Source organism: Homalodisca vitripennis, chromosome 2, assembly GCF_021130785.1.
Source record: "Homalodisca vitripennis isolate AUS2020 chromosome 2, UT_GWSS_2.1, whole genome shotgun sequence".
In the NCBI taxonomy this organism is placed as follows: domain Eukaryota; kingdom Metazoa; phylum Arthropoda; class Insecta; order Hemiptera; family Cicadellidae; genus Homalodisca; species Homalodisca vitripennis.
Window position 1 is genome coordinate 132,143,407 of NC_060208.1, and position 20,055 is coordinate 132,163,461.

Genomic DNA, 20,055 nt, shown 5'->3' on the forward strand with positions numbered 1-20,055 from the left:
TAATTAACATTCCCATCGATTGTTGATTTGGTTAATCTCAAGAGATAAAATATATTCGTTTATGAATTTTGTTGTTTATACAATTATAAACTTAGTTTATGTATTTTGCTATAATCGATTAGAAAACGTTATGATAATTCTATTGGAAACTTAATTTGTGAATCTAAACAAACAGTATAGGTAATACAACAAGAAATAATATTTATCTTACATTGTGTATGTAATTCTGCAATCAATTTTTTTAATTGCGCTCTGTACAATGCTAGGACTCATAAAGGTATGCAGGTCTATATGTACATTCAGCAATCTCCAAGATTTTTAAATAGTGCATTAAACTGTATTTAATGTATTGTAATTTACTGAAGTCACCGGCTTAGATGTCTTGTATGTTTTATATAACATCAAGAACATGCTCTAGTCTGATAAAGTGCATTTTAAGTTCATTGCGGGTATATGGTGAGTTCTGCGTGATGCATAAGCAGGTATTAGTTGAGTATTCCACAAACAGACAACAAAACTCTCTAGGGAAATCACGTGGCCACGGCGCAGGTGGAACTACGCTGTAACATTCTTGGCTGAGATGTAAAACATGAAAGTAACCTAACCTTATTCTTGTTGCATTACTACACGAATCGCGTGACGTGGCTTTCCGAGCGTGTGTGATGGGTTATTAAAATGTTAAATATATAAGTAAAACAAACTACTCATTTTACTACCAGTTCATTAAATAACGAGATTGTACACATTGTTGTTCGTTATATTACCAAGTAATATAAAATTATAATTTTACGTAACAATTTTACGTAATTGAATATAATCAAACGTAACAATACATTTCATTCAAATATGATTTAGTAGTTTACAAGCTTACTTCTCAAAACTAAGGGTCATCATACAATTGTTTAACAATAAACGCTACTAGTATAAAAGTTCATAACTATTTTGTATGTGTAAATAATGTGTTTTTATAATCTACTTATACCACTTTGCAGTTGCATAGTCAGACAGCTTTGTAAATTGTGTATTTGTGTTGACAAATACACTCATTCAGTCTGCTAGGATCAGATTTTATCGAAACAATAGTGCTCATATATAAAAACTGAACGTTTGACATTTTACTCATGAAGCGTATAATATCAAATACTTCAAAAGATAAATTGCACAATACTTGTCAGTGAAATAAAACTTATATACGCATTTTATTAAATACATGAATTAACTTTCACAGAAAACAGGTTTGTTTACAGAAAGATTATAGATTAAATGCAATTGACTCACATAATCATATACATTAAACAATTATTTATTTATAAATTAAGTTATATAAAGTATAAGTAAACCATTTTAACTTCTGCGTTGTGAAAATAAATTAAACCTTGTTAAAACGAGGTAACCATGCAAAAAGAAATTGCTTGAATGCGCATGGTTTTGATCAATAATTCAGCCATTGATCAAAACAACACTCTCCCAGTGACTGTCTGTTCCATCATATTTCATCCCTATCAGAGATCATTTTGTAACAACTAAACAACGCAGCACGATTACTAGAACCCATGTAATTACAGCCCATTCATTTATTGCTCTTTCCAATATTTTAAAATCATTCCACTAATTATATAACTGAATGTAGTTATGAAACAATAATTATTCCAATGAAACAATTTGCATTGGTTTTAATACTTTTATTGTTCATTAAAGAAGGAATGACTGTTAAACAACTAATTGGTCTAATATATAAAATTTAATCCAAGTATAACTCAATCTACCCGAATAGATTTGATTAGGTCAGTGCTAATTAGAGGCCTATTTGTAAACAGCTCTAAGATAGTGGCGGATACATGATTTTTATATGACGGTGAATTAATTATCGATTACGTTTTACACCTAACGCAGGTATGGTGGGAAGGGTTGATTCAATGCAAATGTTGATTTTAGCTCAACTTCACCTTCCTCTTACGTGAAGCATCTGAGACCTGATGCTGTCGCAAACTTGACTCTTGAAACCTGGAGTAATGTTCGTCTGCACGGATCCAAAAATAGTCTGTGATGAAGAACTTTGTAGTTCAAAACGAACTTTTTGCATTGTTTCGACATCAGAGACACCTAGACTACAACATTTAGTGCCGTCTACGTGAAAAATATTCTCATTCTCATTATCTCATTAGGTGTACAACTGAGTGCACTACGATGTTGACTGACATTATCTTAAAACTCGGCGGAGCAGCCGAGCGTAGCTTCTTAGCACCCACCGATGGAAGAAACTCAACATTCGAATCGTTATCTTTGTTCTTTTATATTTCCCAGCTTTGTAATGAATTGAGTTTTGTACTCTTTTACATCCGGGAGGAGTGGTAATTGTTTATTATTGCTACTTTTTTGTTGTGTTCTATGCTATTGAAATATGGGAATATCCCCTCATGTGTCCAGGGTCTTTTTGGGGCAAACAAAGAGCAATCCAGGTTTAAAAAGGACAGCCAATCCATTCGCTTGGAATTTTAACCATGTCTCCTCCTTACCTCTAAAAAACTAATCTTTTTTACATTGACCCAGGACCTCCAAACTGCTGCAAAAAATCCTCCGCACACCAGTAAATGGCCTTGCTCTGTCCGAGAGGGAAGCGTCTCATGCGGGAGTTCTTAATTTAATAATCTGGCTCTTAAAGACAAAAACAAAACAAATTAAAAACTTAATGAGCGTTCTTAAATAGTTCTTCGTAAAAAGAAGAATTTGCGGTGTTGCTAAATTTCTGTCTACCTGAGAGTGCACTTTGTTTTCTCTTTAATAAGCATACAATATACAATAGATTAATCTGTAGTTTTTGTTATTAAGTTTAAATATTAAGACACTTAGTGATATCTGAGATGTACTTCTTGTACGTAGGAATTCAGAACATGAACGATTGACTGAAATTATATAATGATTGATTGATCAGTTGATCATATAAATAATAAAAGCGATAGTTAATAACCAGCATTAAAGAGCGTTAATATTACATCGGTAAATTTGTAAACGATCACACAATTATAGGAAATCACTTTGGAAGTTTTTCATATAAATCTATATGGAGAAGCCAGCCTAGGCAAATTGTGGAGTTGTGGTTTTCTTTCAATTACTACGATTTACCTCAGAATTACTTTGAAATATCACTATTCGTGTTTGTTTTCGGAATGACGCCCTTATTGGAGCCAATATATAAAAACCTACCTGAAGTAACGTGACAGGATTGAATGTGGATATTTGGATTTTACAAACAACTATAAGTTACCTCATAATTGCTGTGCGATCTTTCCTAGTTTACATCAGGGTCCAAAACTCAATAGTCTCCTTTGACTCAAGTCCTTATCAGTCCTTTGAATCAAGACAAGGAGTAACAAGAGGGAATGTGATGCTGAGATATAGCTTTCTTCGAATTACCTTAACCGAAGGAAGCTTTCTCTTAGATGCTAACGGACATTTCGTTGTTCATATTAATGGTCCTTGTAACGTTCCTGTTAGTGACAATGAGGCAGGATTGAGTAAGAGATTGTTTTTTATCTGCACATGTTACGTCCAGAGTTGTTGTGCGAAGATTCCTAGTCATTATTAGTGTTCCAGATAATGGTGGACTCCTTTGACACATGACTCAACAACAACAAAGAATGAGTTGCCGAGATGTATATTTTCCGATGACCATAACCTAGCTGGGAAATGCTAGAGAACCTGTCTTTGTACAGAGTAATGGTTTGAGCCTTGTCCCTGTTAGAGCCTGCGTCGAGTCCGTCTGGATGTATGATAGAAAGTTGAGTGGCGAGATTAAATTTGTTTAAATCACCATTTGATACCTCAGTTAGTAGAGTTACTGTAGGAAGCTTTCCAGGTTACATGAGGCGTCCCTCAAGGAATCATGAGCAACGAGCCGGAATAAGTTGCTAAGATTTATAATTTTTTAATAACCATAACATAACTCAAATATGTTAAATAATACACTTTTGTTTATACATAATAATCGTTTGAGTGACATTTCAATTGGAAGCAATGTAGAAATTGTCTTAGAACAGTAAGGTAGGAGGGATTCAAGAAAGGGACGGTTTTAAAATAAACATATCTTACCCCACAGACACTTCTACTTGTATTTGTTTTCCTTCAAGAGGCCTTTGAAACATGACAAAGAGTAACATGGAATAAGTTGCCAAGCCGTACGATTATAGTACTAATATCGTTTACTTCAACTATGCTAAGAAATATTCAGTTCAACTATCCGGAATAATTCAAGGTTCTAAGCCTTGATTAAATGAATACCCCATTGATAATCGGAACAATATTTCCTCCTGCAATATAAGATATTTACTACTTGGAGTCAACAAATGTTATGATGTAGTCCCTGAACAACCTCATCTGTATTCCTAATAACAGGAAAGAATACACAACACTAGTCATTAAATATTAAAGTATTACAGTAATGTTAAAGTAAATATTAAGTAATAAAAACTTTTTATTAAAATAAACCGACTTCCTAATTGTCGGAAACCTTTAATTTTACAAAATGAAATTTACTCAAACTAATGTGGTATTAGCTAATACCACATAAGTTTTGAAGGCAGTGCCAAATTTTAAATTTATTATAAATCAATTGTGTGATACAAAAAGTTGCACTTAGAAAATAGAACACGGTTATGTAAAACAAGTTTAAAATAGTAAAGTTTCTTAGAACATGGTTATATGAATTACATGATTTCATTGATTTACTACGCTTTAAAGGTTGATTAAATACCTGTACTTATAACGCATGCTTTCATAGAGGGTACAACATCTCATATGCATTAACAGACAGTATAAATAATATGAATAGTACATGCATTGAACTTAACGGCCAATGCAGTACTCCTATCACTATTCAACTACCGAATGTATAAATTACTATGACGTGAGCTTCTGAATCTGAATATTTCCTTTCATTGCTTATAAAACATTACATACTAAATTTACAAGAACTTAAATAATGAGGAGTTTTAATATATAACTTTAGAAGTAATACATGTGTCCCTTAAAATGTGGCACTACTTTAAAAATGTTTGTGGTATTGGTTTGGAGTAACTTTCATTTGGCGAATGAAAATTATTTGTTTCATTTTAGTTCCTTGATTTTACACACAAGTATTAAATTCGGTTCATTTTTATTTTTAAAACTAAAAAAGATAAGAAGTATGTAATGTAACTATGTAATGACTTTAAATATTTTTAGTGCCATTTGCGTAAAATAACAGGTGAAATCAATTAAAGTATGACTGTTTTACTATTGGCCAGTAAGGAAGTTGAACTCCTTGGTTTAGGTGTGTTGGTGGTGTATGGTGGTGTACGGTGGTGTAGGGCGGTGTTGGTGGTGTAGGGGGGTGTTGGTGGTGTATGGTGGTGTTGGTGGGGTATGGCGGTGTTGGTGGTGTATGGTGGTGTTGGTGGTGTTAGTGGTTGTATGGCGTTGTTGGTGGTGTATGGTTATGTTGGTGGTGTTAGTGGTGTATGGCGTTGTTGGTGGTGTATGGTGGTGATGATGGTGTTAGTGGTGTATGGCGTTGTTGGTGGTGTATGGTGGTTGGTAGTCGTCTCCATTAAACCGTAGATCCTTAGGTTAATAAACAGAGTGGGCTTCTTAGCCCTAACTTGTCCTGTTGAAATAAGACCTTTCTTAACATTTTTATATGAGTGGAATCCTATGGAAAAGAGACAATAATATGAGAGAATATGAAGGGAAATATCGACAGTACTTAATTTATGGATACATATGGAATGGAAGGACGGACTACATATGGCTCCGAGTGTCTACAGCTACCTCACAGAACCGTGTTGAGTATCCCGAGCTGCTGAGACGTGTCCCAAACTCATTAAGAACTCTCTAGCCTGCGCAACCCAAGTTAAGCACTTATATGCCTCCGAGTGTCTACAGCTACCTCACAGAACCGTGTTGAGTATCCCGAGCTGCTGAGACGTGTCCCAAACTCATTAAGAACTCTCTAGCCTGCGCAGCCCAAGTTAAGCACTTATATGCCTCCGAGTGTCTACAGCTACCTCACAGAACCGTGTTGAGTATCCGAGCTGCTGAGACGTGTCCCAAACTCATTAAGAACTCTCTAGCCTGCGCAGCCCAAGTTAAGCACTTATATGCCTCCGAGTGTCTACAGCTACCTCAGAGAACCGTGTTGAGTATCCCGAGCTGCTGAGACGTGTCCCAAACTCATTAAGAACTCTCTAGCCTGCGCAGCCCAAGTTAAGCACTTATATGCCTCCGAGTGTCTACAGCTACCTCACAGAACTGTGTTGAGTATCCCGAGCTGCTGAGACGTGTCCCAAACTCATTAAGAACTCTCTAGCCTGCGCAACCCAAGTTAAGCACTTATATGCCTCCGAGTGTCTACAGCTACCTCACAGAACCGTGTTGAGTATCCCGAGCTGCTGAGACGTGTCCCAAACTCATTAAGAACTCTCTAGCCTGCGCAGCCCAAGTTAAGCACTTATATGCCTCCGAGTGTCTACAGCTACCTCAGAGAACCGTGTTGAGTATCCCGAGCTGCTGAGACGTGTCCCAAACTCATTAAGAACTCCCTAGCCTGCGCAGCCCAAGTTAAGCACTTATATGCCTCCGAGTGTCTACAGCTACCTCAGAGAACCGTGTTGAGTATCCCGAGCTGCTGAGACGTGTCCCAAACTCATTAAGAACTCTCTAGCCTGCGCAGCCCAAGTTAAGCTGAGACTTACTTATATGCCTCCGAGTGTCTACAGCTACCTCAGAGAACCGTGTTGAGTATCCCGAGCTGCTGAGACGTGTCCCAAACTCATTAAGAACTCTCTAGCCTGCGCAGCCCAAGTTAAGCACTTATATGCCTCCGAGTGTCTACAGCTACCTCACAGAACCGTGTTGAGTATCCCGAGCTGCTGAGACGTGTCCCAAACTCATTAAGAACTCTCTAGCCTGCGCAGCCCAAGTTAAGCACTTCAAACAATACTATCAGGAATAACTTGAATGCGAGTAATGGAAAATATCTTAGGAGGTAATTAAACATATCTTAATCTAATAACTCTTAGGAGAGTTCTAATAATATTACTCATAACCTTTACTGTAAATAATATTAATTGAGTAAGGGCGCAAAAAGTTCCCTGTTTTACGATCTGCATCAAAGCTTTTAGTTTAATAAAAAAAGAATGTGGCTTTTTAATTTGAATGAAACTCCAAATCTCTTCTTTATCTTTGATTACTGTAAAGCGTTTAATATAGTGCAATCAGTTTAATTATTGCTTTGCTTTCCTAAGAGGATATTAGATTACTTCCCTAAATACAAAACCTATATAACGCTTTTATTATTGTATGATGTATTTTAGGCATATTATGACACTTCCTCCAGCCATCTTTATATACATAATGTAAAAATATTACTTTATAAAGACTGGAAAAGTGAAAGTGTCTACAATAAATACCTATGGTTCCTCGTGGAATTACGAAAAGAGTTTCCTGTATTTACTGTTGTCAGAAAAGATGCCTGTAATAAATCAAATATTTTTATCTTCAAAACATTTGCTTAATATAAATAGCCTAATATAATAATTTAAAAAAATAATTTAAATATTAACACATATAGCCAAATTATCCCAAAACATTCAACATCAATTCGAGTCATAAAAATGATGACTCATGCAGACTTTATTATTAAAACACTATTATGAAAACCGATTTAATGAACAAACATGTCGATGTATCATATAGCAAAATATGTCGAGAAAGAGTTTATCTGTAGACTTTAAAATATGTACGAACTTTATTTCTTGACAGTCAAGTTCGTGAAGGTGCATGACTAGCCATGGAATTTGACTAAGTGGTACAGAAGTTATCAACTCAGTAGGCTGGCAGATTGTTCTTCAGACCACTTAGGGAATACAAAAATGTATATTTTGTCTAATTGTTTGTCCGCAGTACATGTCGAGAATAAAATTAAATGGACTTGGAACTTTGCATGCAACTTCTGCGAAGTCTGTTTGTGATATGTGGTTAGAGGTACTGCTACCGTGTAAATACAGGGTGTTTGAAAAGTATGGGTACGACTTAATATTTTAAAAACCATAGGAGATAACATCTATAAACTTTGCACAGTGTCATATGGCTATGTAAACTATTTTTTCTTGGTATTACCATGACATACCAACCATGGGGGGACGGCCCACAGAGGAAAACATGGAAATCTTAAATTGAAGCATGGGTCGAGTGATACCTCATTTGAAAGAGCTCACTTAGTAGAGTTGAATTCCGCAAACCACATCTCAAAAGGTTTATCCAATCAGAAATGGCGGGTTGTTTTAGGTACACATTGTGAAGTACATTATGCGCTGCCATTTCTGACTGGATCGTCGTATTCTGATGCGGTTGGCGGCGTTTCACTCTACTAACCAATGTGTTTTCACTGACTTTTTTTAATTAGCAAATTATGTCATAAATTTATAACACAATAAATAAAACTAAAAAACATTGGTATTTATTGTGTGTTTTTTAGTTTTATTTATTGTGTTATAAATTTATGACATAATTTGCTAATTAAAAAAAGTCAGTGAAAACACATTGGTTAGTAGAGTGAAAAAATAGTTTACATAGCCATATGACACTGTGCAAAGTTTATAGATGTTATCTCCTATGGTTTTTAAAATATTAAGCCGTACCCATACTTTTCAAACACCCTGTATATATTCAAAGTTTCTAAATTACATATGGCTTCAATGGTTTTTTAAATTTTTAAAAACTATAAAAACAAGTTGTTAGAATGGGAGTAAGACTTTGGATACTTTCAGTTGATTTAAATATTATACTTAGATTTCCTTTTGGGTTATAAACAAATTGTAGAGAGTTTTGATACACCTTATATATTAAAATGTAGTAATGATTTCTATACTGTACGTGTGATTGTACTTGCATATCAAGGCAAAAAGCAGTAATATATAATGGTATACATAATACTATATTTTATAATAAGAAATATTTTACTTGTTTCCTTATATTTCAGTTAAATTCCATTATTGAGGTGAGAATTGGCTGAATGAAGTGAAGCCTAACACTGGACGTGAAGCGAAAAATATGAATATTGTAAACACTACAGAGGCAGTATTTTCTGTCAAACTTCTGTTATATTTGGCAAGCACTTTATTCTCGTAACAACTTCTCTTATATAAATGTAATTTCGTTATTCAGCCCAATTAGAACACTGGGACAGAGCTCCGAGGTCAAGATAAGTTTTGCTAAATACTAATATTGGTAACATTCCATTTAAAAAATCATAACGAAATTTTACATAATAATTTTAAGTTCAAGATTTGGTTTTTAATTTGGTATAACCAGATGTGGCTAAGCTCCAGAATGCAAGCAGTGAATCAGGCGACTGGACTTGCTTAGTACCTTGTCTAAACGGATACTCTCCAAGAATGGTTTAAGTCTTATTTTATCTGAGTAACATTTTAAACAACTCCGTTTTATTGTGTTACAATAATCGAAAAGTTAACTCTAGCAAACTCATTTATATATCTAACCTTTGCTAGACCGCAGAACCGTTAACTTCCCTAATCAGGTTTATGTGAAGATTAAAAAATGTGACCTTCTTGTCAAAACGTATTATCTGACAAGCGGGCATTTTTTAATCTTTACATAAAGCTGACAAGATAGAGTTACCAGTTCTGTTTAAAATTTCATTCAGATCAGCAAAGAAGATAAATAGAGGAATATAGCAAAACATAAGTTGGAAGTAATTTCCCAGAAGTGCCCACATAATACGTCTAAACGTATTCAGTAGATCTTTTCTAACAATTTGAAGAATATTCCAGGTTCGTTATTAGTAACAATATCATAATAAAAATATTGCAATCATTTTTTGCGAACACATGAACTTCGATTTTAGCTTTAGTCCCTTAACAACCAGTTTTTTCTTTTCTTTTTTTTAGATTACGAGAAGGCCTACCAAGTTACTATGTTTCCACAGCATTAATTGTCATTTTGTGTTTTATTGAAAGCAAATTAAATCTGCATTTTTGTTAGTATTTCAAGTTAGTTTTAACGACATAGATAGAACATAGATTTAAAAAGTAAGTATTTACAATTAAAAACACAAGTGCCTTATTTTAGAACGACAAAAAACGACTAACTAGAAATTGAATGTGCTGGAGAATAAATTGGCAGAGCACTTCTCTGGACACCTTTTTATAGCCTAATTCTGCAGTTACGAGCTAAACCGTGAACGCCCGTAAAGCACCAATAAACCCACCAGAATGAAGCACGACACGGTTCCGTGACGTCACCGGTCCAGCTGTTGAGCCAGACCGTTATCAAGTTTGAGCTAAACTTTAGGCCCTAAACTTCCCTTTATGAGCGATAAACATTACAGTTAACCGTCCAAACAAATCTCTTCCCTTCCTCTTATCCCCCTCTCCGCGCGCCTACAGCGTGCCTCACTGGCCGCGCTGAAACTGAACTTTGAAAGGAACGAAGCTTCAAAAGCCCCTTTCAGGAGATGAGTTTACTTTAATGCAGAGGTTATCCTTCGAGACTCCCCGGTATTTTACCTAATGAGTTTGCTTACACTATAACAGCTCAACATGAGTAATGTCATGTTGTTTCTTAAACAAATATTTTGTTTCGACATTAATCATTCAATAATGTTAACGAGTGTCTTTTCCGCGTACGTGTTTTGTGTGTGTGTGTTCGTGTGTGTGTAAAACAGACTTTATTCAATAATTCTTTTATTGAAAGTGATCTCAGTATGACCACTAACAGATGCCTTATATTGAAATATTGATCAAAACTACTCTATTGTCAAAAACTTATCCGGTTTGTATTTTTGTATCTTAAACACAAATTACCTCGTGAGTCAATAAATTTCGTGTTTTCGTTCCATCTTCTAAGCTTTCTTATTTAGACATGAAATCCCAAATTCGTTACAATAACAATATTTTTTCATGGAGCATGCTTGTCATGGTGCATCTTGTCTAGGAATCTGGCCGCAGTTTATCATTCGAGTGGTCACATGTTCGATACTTTTGGTTAAAGTAAAGATTTTAAATGTTGTTTAATTGATTAAAGATGTCATCCACATCAAAAGAAATCCCACCAAAAGTGAGTGGTACTTTACAATCTAAAGTTATGACACAACAATAAAATTATAAAGATGAAATAAAAATACCCAACGACCCAAGTAAGAGTTAAATGTTCATATAATAGTAGCACAACTCATCAACATAGATATAACAATCGAATCTACCGTACATGAGCAAGGAGCACTACCCGGTGGTCTGGACCGGCCTTGTTAACGGGAAGACGGCGGTAGACCGCAGCTTTGACCGCAACCGCACGGCCACATCCCAACCTCCTCTAGGCCAAACCATGCGCCCTACCCATCGCTGTTCATGGATATTTTCTCCCACAATTTTGTTATTGTCCCCATCTGGACTACAATTAAATTTATATTAGATTGATGCAACAGAAATTTACATATTTAAATAACTTTATACCAGTTTCGTTAACTCGCCTAACCAATCAGTAGTTTTTTAAACACATCCCACTGGTGTCCAAGACTTGAGAAACGGGATCACTGCTGAGTGCAGACGCTTAACCAGAGAAACTTTTAGAAAGGTTAGGCAAGAATTTGAAAATAAGTTTTTTTCTAGAACAACAATGGCTGCCAATTTGAATATTTGATTTGAAGTTTACAAAGGATTCACAACAGTATTCATTGTGTAATTTAGTTGTTATTAGCAGTATTAGTTTGTAGACTAATAACTGTTGTGTAAGAAAAAATTACATTATTGGCTGCTGATACCAAACAGCTTGACCGATTTCAATTTTTTCCCCCAAAACATAGCATTTTTATGAGCTTCAATTTGAGGTGTCACAAGTTATTAGTTGTCATTTCCAAATTTTATCTTTGGGAAGAGGGATCATGGGGGTGAGCATCCCCATTTGGAAAATATTTTTTTGGTTCCCTCAGTTAATACTATACACTCCCGTTTACAGAATGTTGATAGTTGGGCTATAAGTATTTTAATACGAGTTTGAAGTTTTTAAATTAACACCCTGTATATATTACTTATTATATGTTACTTCGCTTTTAAATAATCTTAAAACACATACTTGTACTTACCTACATAAGACAATCAATCCGTTACAATTAAAATGTACAGTTCGGTGGCTGTATACTATTGTGGAGAATCGGCTGACTAACTTTACAAGGGTGGAGGAAGAAATGCAAAGTGTAACCAGTATATTTTTGAGTAGAGCCTATAGAGCATTCAAAGACGAACATCGTAAATAAATTTTGAAATATGAACGATCATATATTGTTGATGAAGTGCCGTTGAACTAAGTGACAAAGTAAATATTATATATCTTGTGACATATGTTCCTAGTTACTAAATGTTCTAAGTTTCAATATGGTAGCCATAAAAACCTGACAATTTGCACATGATTCCTGCCACACATTAAATGTAGTCCTTATCACTTCTCTGTTTCATGTCTATTCCAACTGCAAGTGATACTCATATCCGATTGTTGTATAAAGCTTTTAAACCAAACGTAATAACAAACTATTATATAGTCCATGATAAATTTAAATATTTTGATTTAAATATAAATTATTTTGTAAATTATACAAAACGAGAAGTATATAATCTTTGTGTTTCATATAATGAACATGAAACACTGCAGTAATAACCACCACTCGCTATGAAGTATGATAAATGTGGAGCAGTTGGGTTACACTTTGATTAGAAAACATAATTAAATTATATGCAAATAGCTTATAAATGACAACATAATCTACTTTGAATATTAATTGATATTGACTGTAATCAGTCAATGAGCCGGCATTTGTGCACCATCTTCATCAACTACCAATAATTGAATCCTCTTCCAATACAGTCCTCCCTCTCCTCCTCTGTTGACGTCTATTTGCTAACAAGCTCCAAATATTAGAGTGTGCTAACTGTAGTATTCTTTAATGTAGTTAAAGTATAGATAGATTACATCTTAAGGATAAAAGCTTCCAGCATTAAAGTAAAATTAAAAAATGTAGATGTTACATAATTTGTACGATAAATTGTAATGCCTACCATAGAGAGTTACTATATTTATAGCAAAACACTATTCTTTTAGAAGCAATAGATGCCTCGATATGGTACGAAAAATTCCAAATAGCAACTAAAACGTAATACTCCATAAAAATAATATGCTTAATATCTACGATATTTGGTTTTGTTTTCCAGTACCGATTTTAGAAGAAAGTTTATTTTAATGTATTGACCGTTTAAACACTACGTAGACACTGCTAAATAGTTTGTTTTAGAAAGACGTTTTTTTATTTTCCTTGCATTTTCTATTATATTCGTAAAAACGTGTAAGATTTATTTTATACCTAATGTTATATGTCGTATCAACGCTTTGCTCATCTCGTTCAGAGGTTGGCCGAGGTTTTATACCTAATGTGTGCGCACAATAGATACATTTTGGACTGCACTACCCGTTATTGTATTTAAGCGTTCAAAAACGATCATTAACGCTTTGCTTCACGGTTTCAGAGAATTGGCCGAGATATGACTCTGACGATCTTCTGCCTGATGTTGTGTGCCCTGATGATCCACACATTTTTATTTCACGATCTATACTGTTTTTCAAGGGTGAAGACGATCATCAACGCTTTGCTTCACTCGTTCAGACAGTTGGCCGAGGTTATGACGCTGACGATCTTCTGCCTGATGTTGTGTGCCCTGATGATCTGTAAATTTTTATTTCACGATCGATATTGTTTTTCAGGGTTGAAGACGATCATCAACGCTTTGCTTCACTCGTTCAGACAGTTGGCCGAGGTTATGACGCTGACGATCTTCTGCCTGATGTTGTGTGCCCTGATGATCTGTACAATTTTTATTTCACGATCGATATTGTTTTTCAGGGTTGAAGACGATCATCAACGCTTTGCTTCACTCGTTCAGACAGTTGGCCGAGGTTATGACGCTGACGATCTTCTGCCTGTTGTTGTGTGCCCTGATGATCTGTAAATTTTTATTTCACGATCGATATTGTTTTTCAGGGTTGAAGACGATCATCAACGCTTTGCTTCACTCGTTCAGACAGTTGGCCGAGGTTATGACGCTGACGATCTTCTGATGATCTGTAAATTTTTATTTCACGATCGATATTGTTTTTCAGGGTTGAAGACGATCATCAACGCTTTGCTTCACTCGTTCAGACAGTTGGCCGAGGTTATGACGCTAACGATCTTTTGCCTGATGGTGTTCGCGCTGTTCGCACTGCAGGTCTACATGGGAGAATTGCGGAATAAATGCGTTCTGTCGCCGAATATTAAGAACATCACCCATGAAGAATGGAAAGAGTAAGTGCCCTTAACGTCTTTAAATTTAAAAAATTAAATTAGTGCTTGTTTACTGAAATGTATAATCTTGTAACACAGTCTGGTTGTTATTATAAACATAAAAACAGTGTACTAATACTGCTCTTTATTATATTATCTGTATTTGTATTTATCATTTATCCTTCTTAATACTTGTTGTATATGTGTTAAAACTATAGCTTATGCCACTTAGCTAAGTACTTTAGTTATTATGTTACTGGACACTTTGAGTTTATTAACTATTTTGTTTTTGTGCATTTTGATTACATTTTTTCAAAATAGCTGCCACATAACTTGATATGTGGCAGTTTAATATCTAGAACATTATTACTTGTACCTTGATTTTATAAAAAGAAGAAATAAATCATTATTTTTATGTTTTACTGTAATTTTCGAGACAATCTGGTTATAAACGGGACAGCTGCAAAGTGGCCATCAGGAGACGAAACCTAATAGTCTTGACTGTCATTTTCTTAATCATTTACATAGGCTATTGGCTCTACTACAGATAGTAATTCAAATGTATTACTTCGGAACATTACTGTGTGAATTATTTGGTAATTATTAGTAACTATTTTTAATTATTAGTAACTTAGTAATAATGCCGTTTTCTATATTTAAACTGTGTTCATGTAATATTAGATCTTTATATTATTAATACCAGCGTATGAATGTTTTAGAAATAATAAACAATATTTGGTATCGTCTTGAATATTAACATCATTCACTTTCCACGAGATACTTAGAACTACAAATGCATAATGATCTAACGTGGCAATCCAGTATCAACCAGTGTTTTAATCTGTCTTTTTCATCCTACTTAACATTTTAGTCTGAGAAATACAGTCAGAACCGTAGTCATGTCAACGCTTACTGTACTGTTTTCTCGTTGGGGCTGAGCTTTCATTTGATGTTAAAAAGGGTTTTCATCATATGAGGAAGATGAACACACGTATTTTGAAAGATCTAAGCCGAATAAATACATATATTATTTGTGGAATGTGATATTTTTTATTTCCATTTTTAGTTTATTCATACGGCTAAATAAACCTGGTCAGCCATTTGAGATTTTAACATGTGATATTAGCAAATGTCGATTGTTCATTCAGTAAACATAAAAATCAATAAAGTCAATGTTAAAAGTCGGTGACACAATCTTGCGATGTAATGGCCGCCCTACCTCACCGAGGTTGTAAGCTTATAGGAGTTCCATATAACAAAAGAGCAATGAAACCTAAATCAATGAATAAAACTTTGAATGTCTCATGTGGCAAGATATATCGATAAAAATCATCTGTAGACTTTAAATATTGTATAAAACTGAATTTTTTACTTAAACAAGAACGAATTCTATAATGGTTCATATCCAACCATGGAATTGGATTGAGCGAAATTAAAGCCTACCACAAATTGTGTGATAGGCTAACACAAGTTCTTTTGTTGCCTGCCGAGGGGCGTAAACATTTATTTCTGTATGACGCCTGTCAGTCTATCTAAGCGCAGGACATCTTAAGAATGAAATGAGCTATATGCTTAAGTTTTGCATGCAACCTTGGTAAAGCCTATTACGCGACACGTGATATGGTGTACTACTGCCTTGTGGGTAGTACAGTGTTCCATTGTCGATATAGGATTGAAACTACTATTGAAAATTATCTTGCGTGCACTTTATTGTTATGTTTATCATTACAGACCTCTATATTTTTTTACAAATATTTAAATACCACAAAAACCTGTTAAAAACAGATACACGTACCACTAGGTATAAAACTAATTGAAGTAGTAGTACCGTTCAATCAATGCGAGAGACTCAGTACTGGAGTTCCAACTATTAATGGGGAACCTCATTCAGTAGTTGAAAGCTAAAGTCTACTGCAAGCGCGAATCAATACAGCTCGATCCACATGCAGATCCACATGCAGATCCATGCCGGGCGGGACCCATTTGTATGGATGGTGGAAAGTTGATTAGCCCCGTCACCCTCATCGCAAAATCCATTTCCCCTTTGGAAATGCACCACCTTTGCCTCGCCTGCAGACTATTTTACGATTTCCATACTTTCAGGTAAATTTCCCATTTGGAATTCTGTCAACGTATTTCCTTTCCCAATGTTTCCCCACTTATAAATGTCTTGAATTCCGTGCCTCGTGATCTAAATTTAATTTTCATCCGTGGAACTTTCTCTTGTTTTCACCAGATTACACAAGCAGGATTTAACAAACGGGGTATGAATCTCAACTAACATAAATATTTTATAGCTTACATTACTTCATGATTTTAAATTTGTAAATCGTGACATTATATACATCTTTACTTCATTAACATTACCGTTGTTTATAACTATTACAGTACCATAATTTTTTCTTTATTTGAGTTTATGGTTTTCAATTTAAAATGTTTTAATATTGAGAATTTTCCGGTTAATTTATGTTACATTTTTATTTCGAAGTGTATTTAAAGCGAATGCATTAAAGTTATAAATTTGTTTAATAGACCTATTGGGACTTAAGTTAAGCACACAAGAAGACTATTCTGCTTCAAGAACAGAAAACTTTAACAATAAAGCCGCTATTAAGCCATAACCTTGGCAAGAGTATCATCCCCTGGGATATAACTTATCTACCGCAGAGTTCGGTTTATCATGATAGTTCTATATTGTATATTGTGATATATATATATATATATATATATATATATATATATATATATAATAATTTAGTAAAGTGCTTGTAAGTATTATATATACAGTATATATAATACTTACAAGCACTTTACTAAATTATTATTGCTGAGTGAGAAAATACTGAATATCAATAGCAGGATTTGAAAGATGGAGATCCCATTTTACAGAGATAAACTTCATGAATGTAGAAAAATAAAGAAATTCTCTTCAATGCAAATAATCCTTAAAGAGCGCTACAACAATCAGAAACCTGTTAAATAAATGAAAATAAAAAACCGCAATCGCTTGTTAGTTTAACCGTAACTTTAATACTATAAACTAAAATGTAAGCACATAACTGTTATACCACAAACTGAAATGTAAATGAATTGCTAATTATTATTCTAAACTTCCCAAAAGCACCTGATCCACTGTTAAGTGAATTGTTAACTATTACTGCAGACTGGCTATAAGCCCCTGGCCAACTGTTATTTTACAGGCTGAGCTATACGTGAATTATTATCTACTATTCTAGACTGGTCAACAGCACCTACCGAACTGTTATTTTACAGACTGAGCTATACGTGAATTGTTATCTACTATTCTAGACTGGTCAACAGCACCTACCTAACTGTTATTTTACAGACTGAGCTATACGTGAATTGTTATCTACTATTCTAGACTGGTCAACAGCACCTACCCAACTGTTATTTTACAGACTGAGCTATACGTGAATTGTTATCTACTATTCTAGACTGGTCAACAGCACCTACCCAACTGTTATTTTACAGACAGCTATACGTGAATTGTTATCTACTATTCTAGACTGGTCAACAGCACCTACCCAACTGTTATTTTACAGACTGAGCTATACGTGAATTATTATCTACTATTCTAGACTGGTCAACAGCACCTACCCAACTGTTATTTTACAGACTGAGCTATACGTGAATTGTTATCTACTATTCTAGACTGGTAAACAGCACCTACCCAACTGTTATTTTACAGACAGCTATACGTGAATTGTTATCTACTATTCTAGACTGGTCAACAGCACCTACCCAACTGTTATTTTACAGACTGAGCTATACGTGAATTGTTATCTACTATTCTAGACTGGTCAACAGCACCTACCCAACTGTTATTTTACAGACTGAGCTATACGTGGATTGTTATCTACTATTCTAGACTGGTCAACAGCACCTACCCAACTGTTATTTTACAGACTGAGCTATACGTGAATTGTTATCTACTATTCTAGACTGGTCAACAGCACCTACCCAACTGTTATTTTACAGACTGAGCTATACGTGAAGTGTTATCTACTATTCTAGACTGGTCAACAGCACCTACCCAACTGTTATTTTACAGGCTGAGCTATACGTGAATTGTTATCTACTATTCTAGACTGGTAATAAGCACCTACCCAACTGTTATTTTACAGACAGCTATACGTGAATTGTTATCTACTATTCTAGACTGGTAATAAGCACCTGCCCAACTGTTATTTTACAGACTCAGCTACACGTGAATTATTATCTACTATTCTAGACTGGTCAACAGCACCTACCCAACTGTTATTTTTTTTGTTTCCCAAATGAATATTATAATACAGAAACTACAATTGTAACTTTGAACTTCACTTCGTTCTTTCTGTGACTTCTTATCACATCTCACAATATCCTATTATTTTAACTATTTTCAGGATTTAACAGTTAAGTGTGAGCGAGGACAAGATGTCATTTAATAATTTGGAATAACTTTAAATTTATTTTAATATTGCTATATACAGAAATTACATATATATATATATATATATATATATATATATATATATATATATATATATATATATATATATATTAGCTTATACAAACAACTTAGAACAATACATATTTATTGCAATACACTTTCTCTTGAAACTTTATTGAGCCCATTTTATTAATATGGTATTATTCCAACTTTGATAAACCCCATTGTAAAATCCTTAGCTTGTACTATTGATATATATTCCCTTAGATCCATCATCCAGGTCATCCCTAGGTCAAATTGGTACAATCAAAACGAAATTTCTGTATGTTCTGCTAACATAACTGTTTCTACAACTTGTCGAATTGACGTATATTTACATCATATTAGTAAATATATTTCAAAACTCACTTATTTATACACAAGTTACCTATTCCGAGTGCAGTTGTCTGAGTCGTTCGGGCAAGAAGAACGAGACTTGACTTGGTGGTCACATATAGCAATTTATGACCTTTGGTGAAACTATACATCTATAATATATAAAATTAAATACAACGTCGAACAAAATACATATTTAAAACACTCGTTTGATGATAAGTAGATAGAATACTATTCAAACCAAGATAATATAGATAACATAATTAAATACGGTACACAATGTACTGTTTTGTAAATATAAAACTTAAGTGCCTATAAGGCAAATAAGTGTAAATATCTTCCGATAAGAAAGTGGATCACAGCGGAAGAGGCTTAATTACGGAAGCGTAAAAAGGCAGGCTTTACTAACAACACAATTAAATTGTGAATTGAATTTACATCTGGCTGAACTACTATGAAACCCAGAATGGACTTATAGAACTAAAACACAAAATTCATACAATTTTACTGGCATATACATTTCCAGGCTGTAACGATGCGTCAAGTATTGACACATTGTCAAAACAAACTCGGCTCGTCTAACGGATGGCTTAATAAGGAACGGTGTTTATTTAAGACAAACGCTTCCTCGTCTCAACACTTCTGGCGTAGTCCAGGACAGAACAAACTCGACTCATCTGTCGCATGGCGTAATAAGGAACGGTGTTTATTTAAGACAAACGATTCCTCGACTCAATACTTCTGGCGTAGTCCAGGACAGAACAAACTCGACTCATCTGTCGGATGGCGTAATAAGAAACGGTGTTTATTTAAGACAAACGATTCCTCGACTCAATACTTCTGGCGTAGTCCAGGACAGAACAAA

The 20,055-nt window shown here is 34.5% G+C and overlaps 1 protein-coding gene across 1 annotated transcript in view; it reads left to right on the forward strand.

Annotated features, from left to right (window-relative positions):
- The window catches only part of LOC124354746 (sodium channel protein 60E-like), a 748,213-nt gene that overhangs the window by 630,472 nt on the left and 97,686 nt on the right, over positions 1–20,055 (forward strand). The window contains exon 5 of the mRNA XM_046805417.1: positions 14,200–14,383. Within this exon, the coding sequence (XP_046661373.1) occupies positions 14,200–14,383 (184 nt within the window). The remainder of the gene's footprint in view (positions 1–14,199; positions 14,384–20,055) is intronic.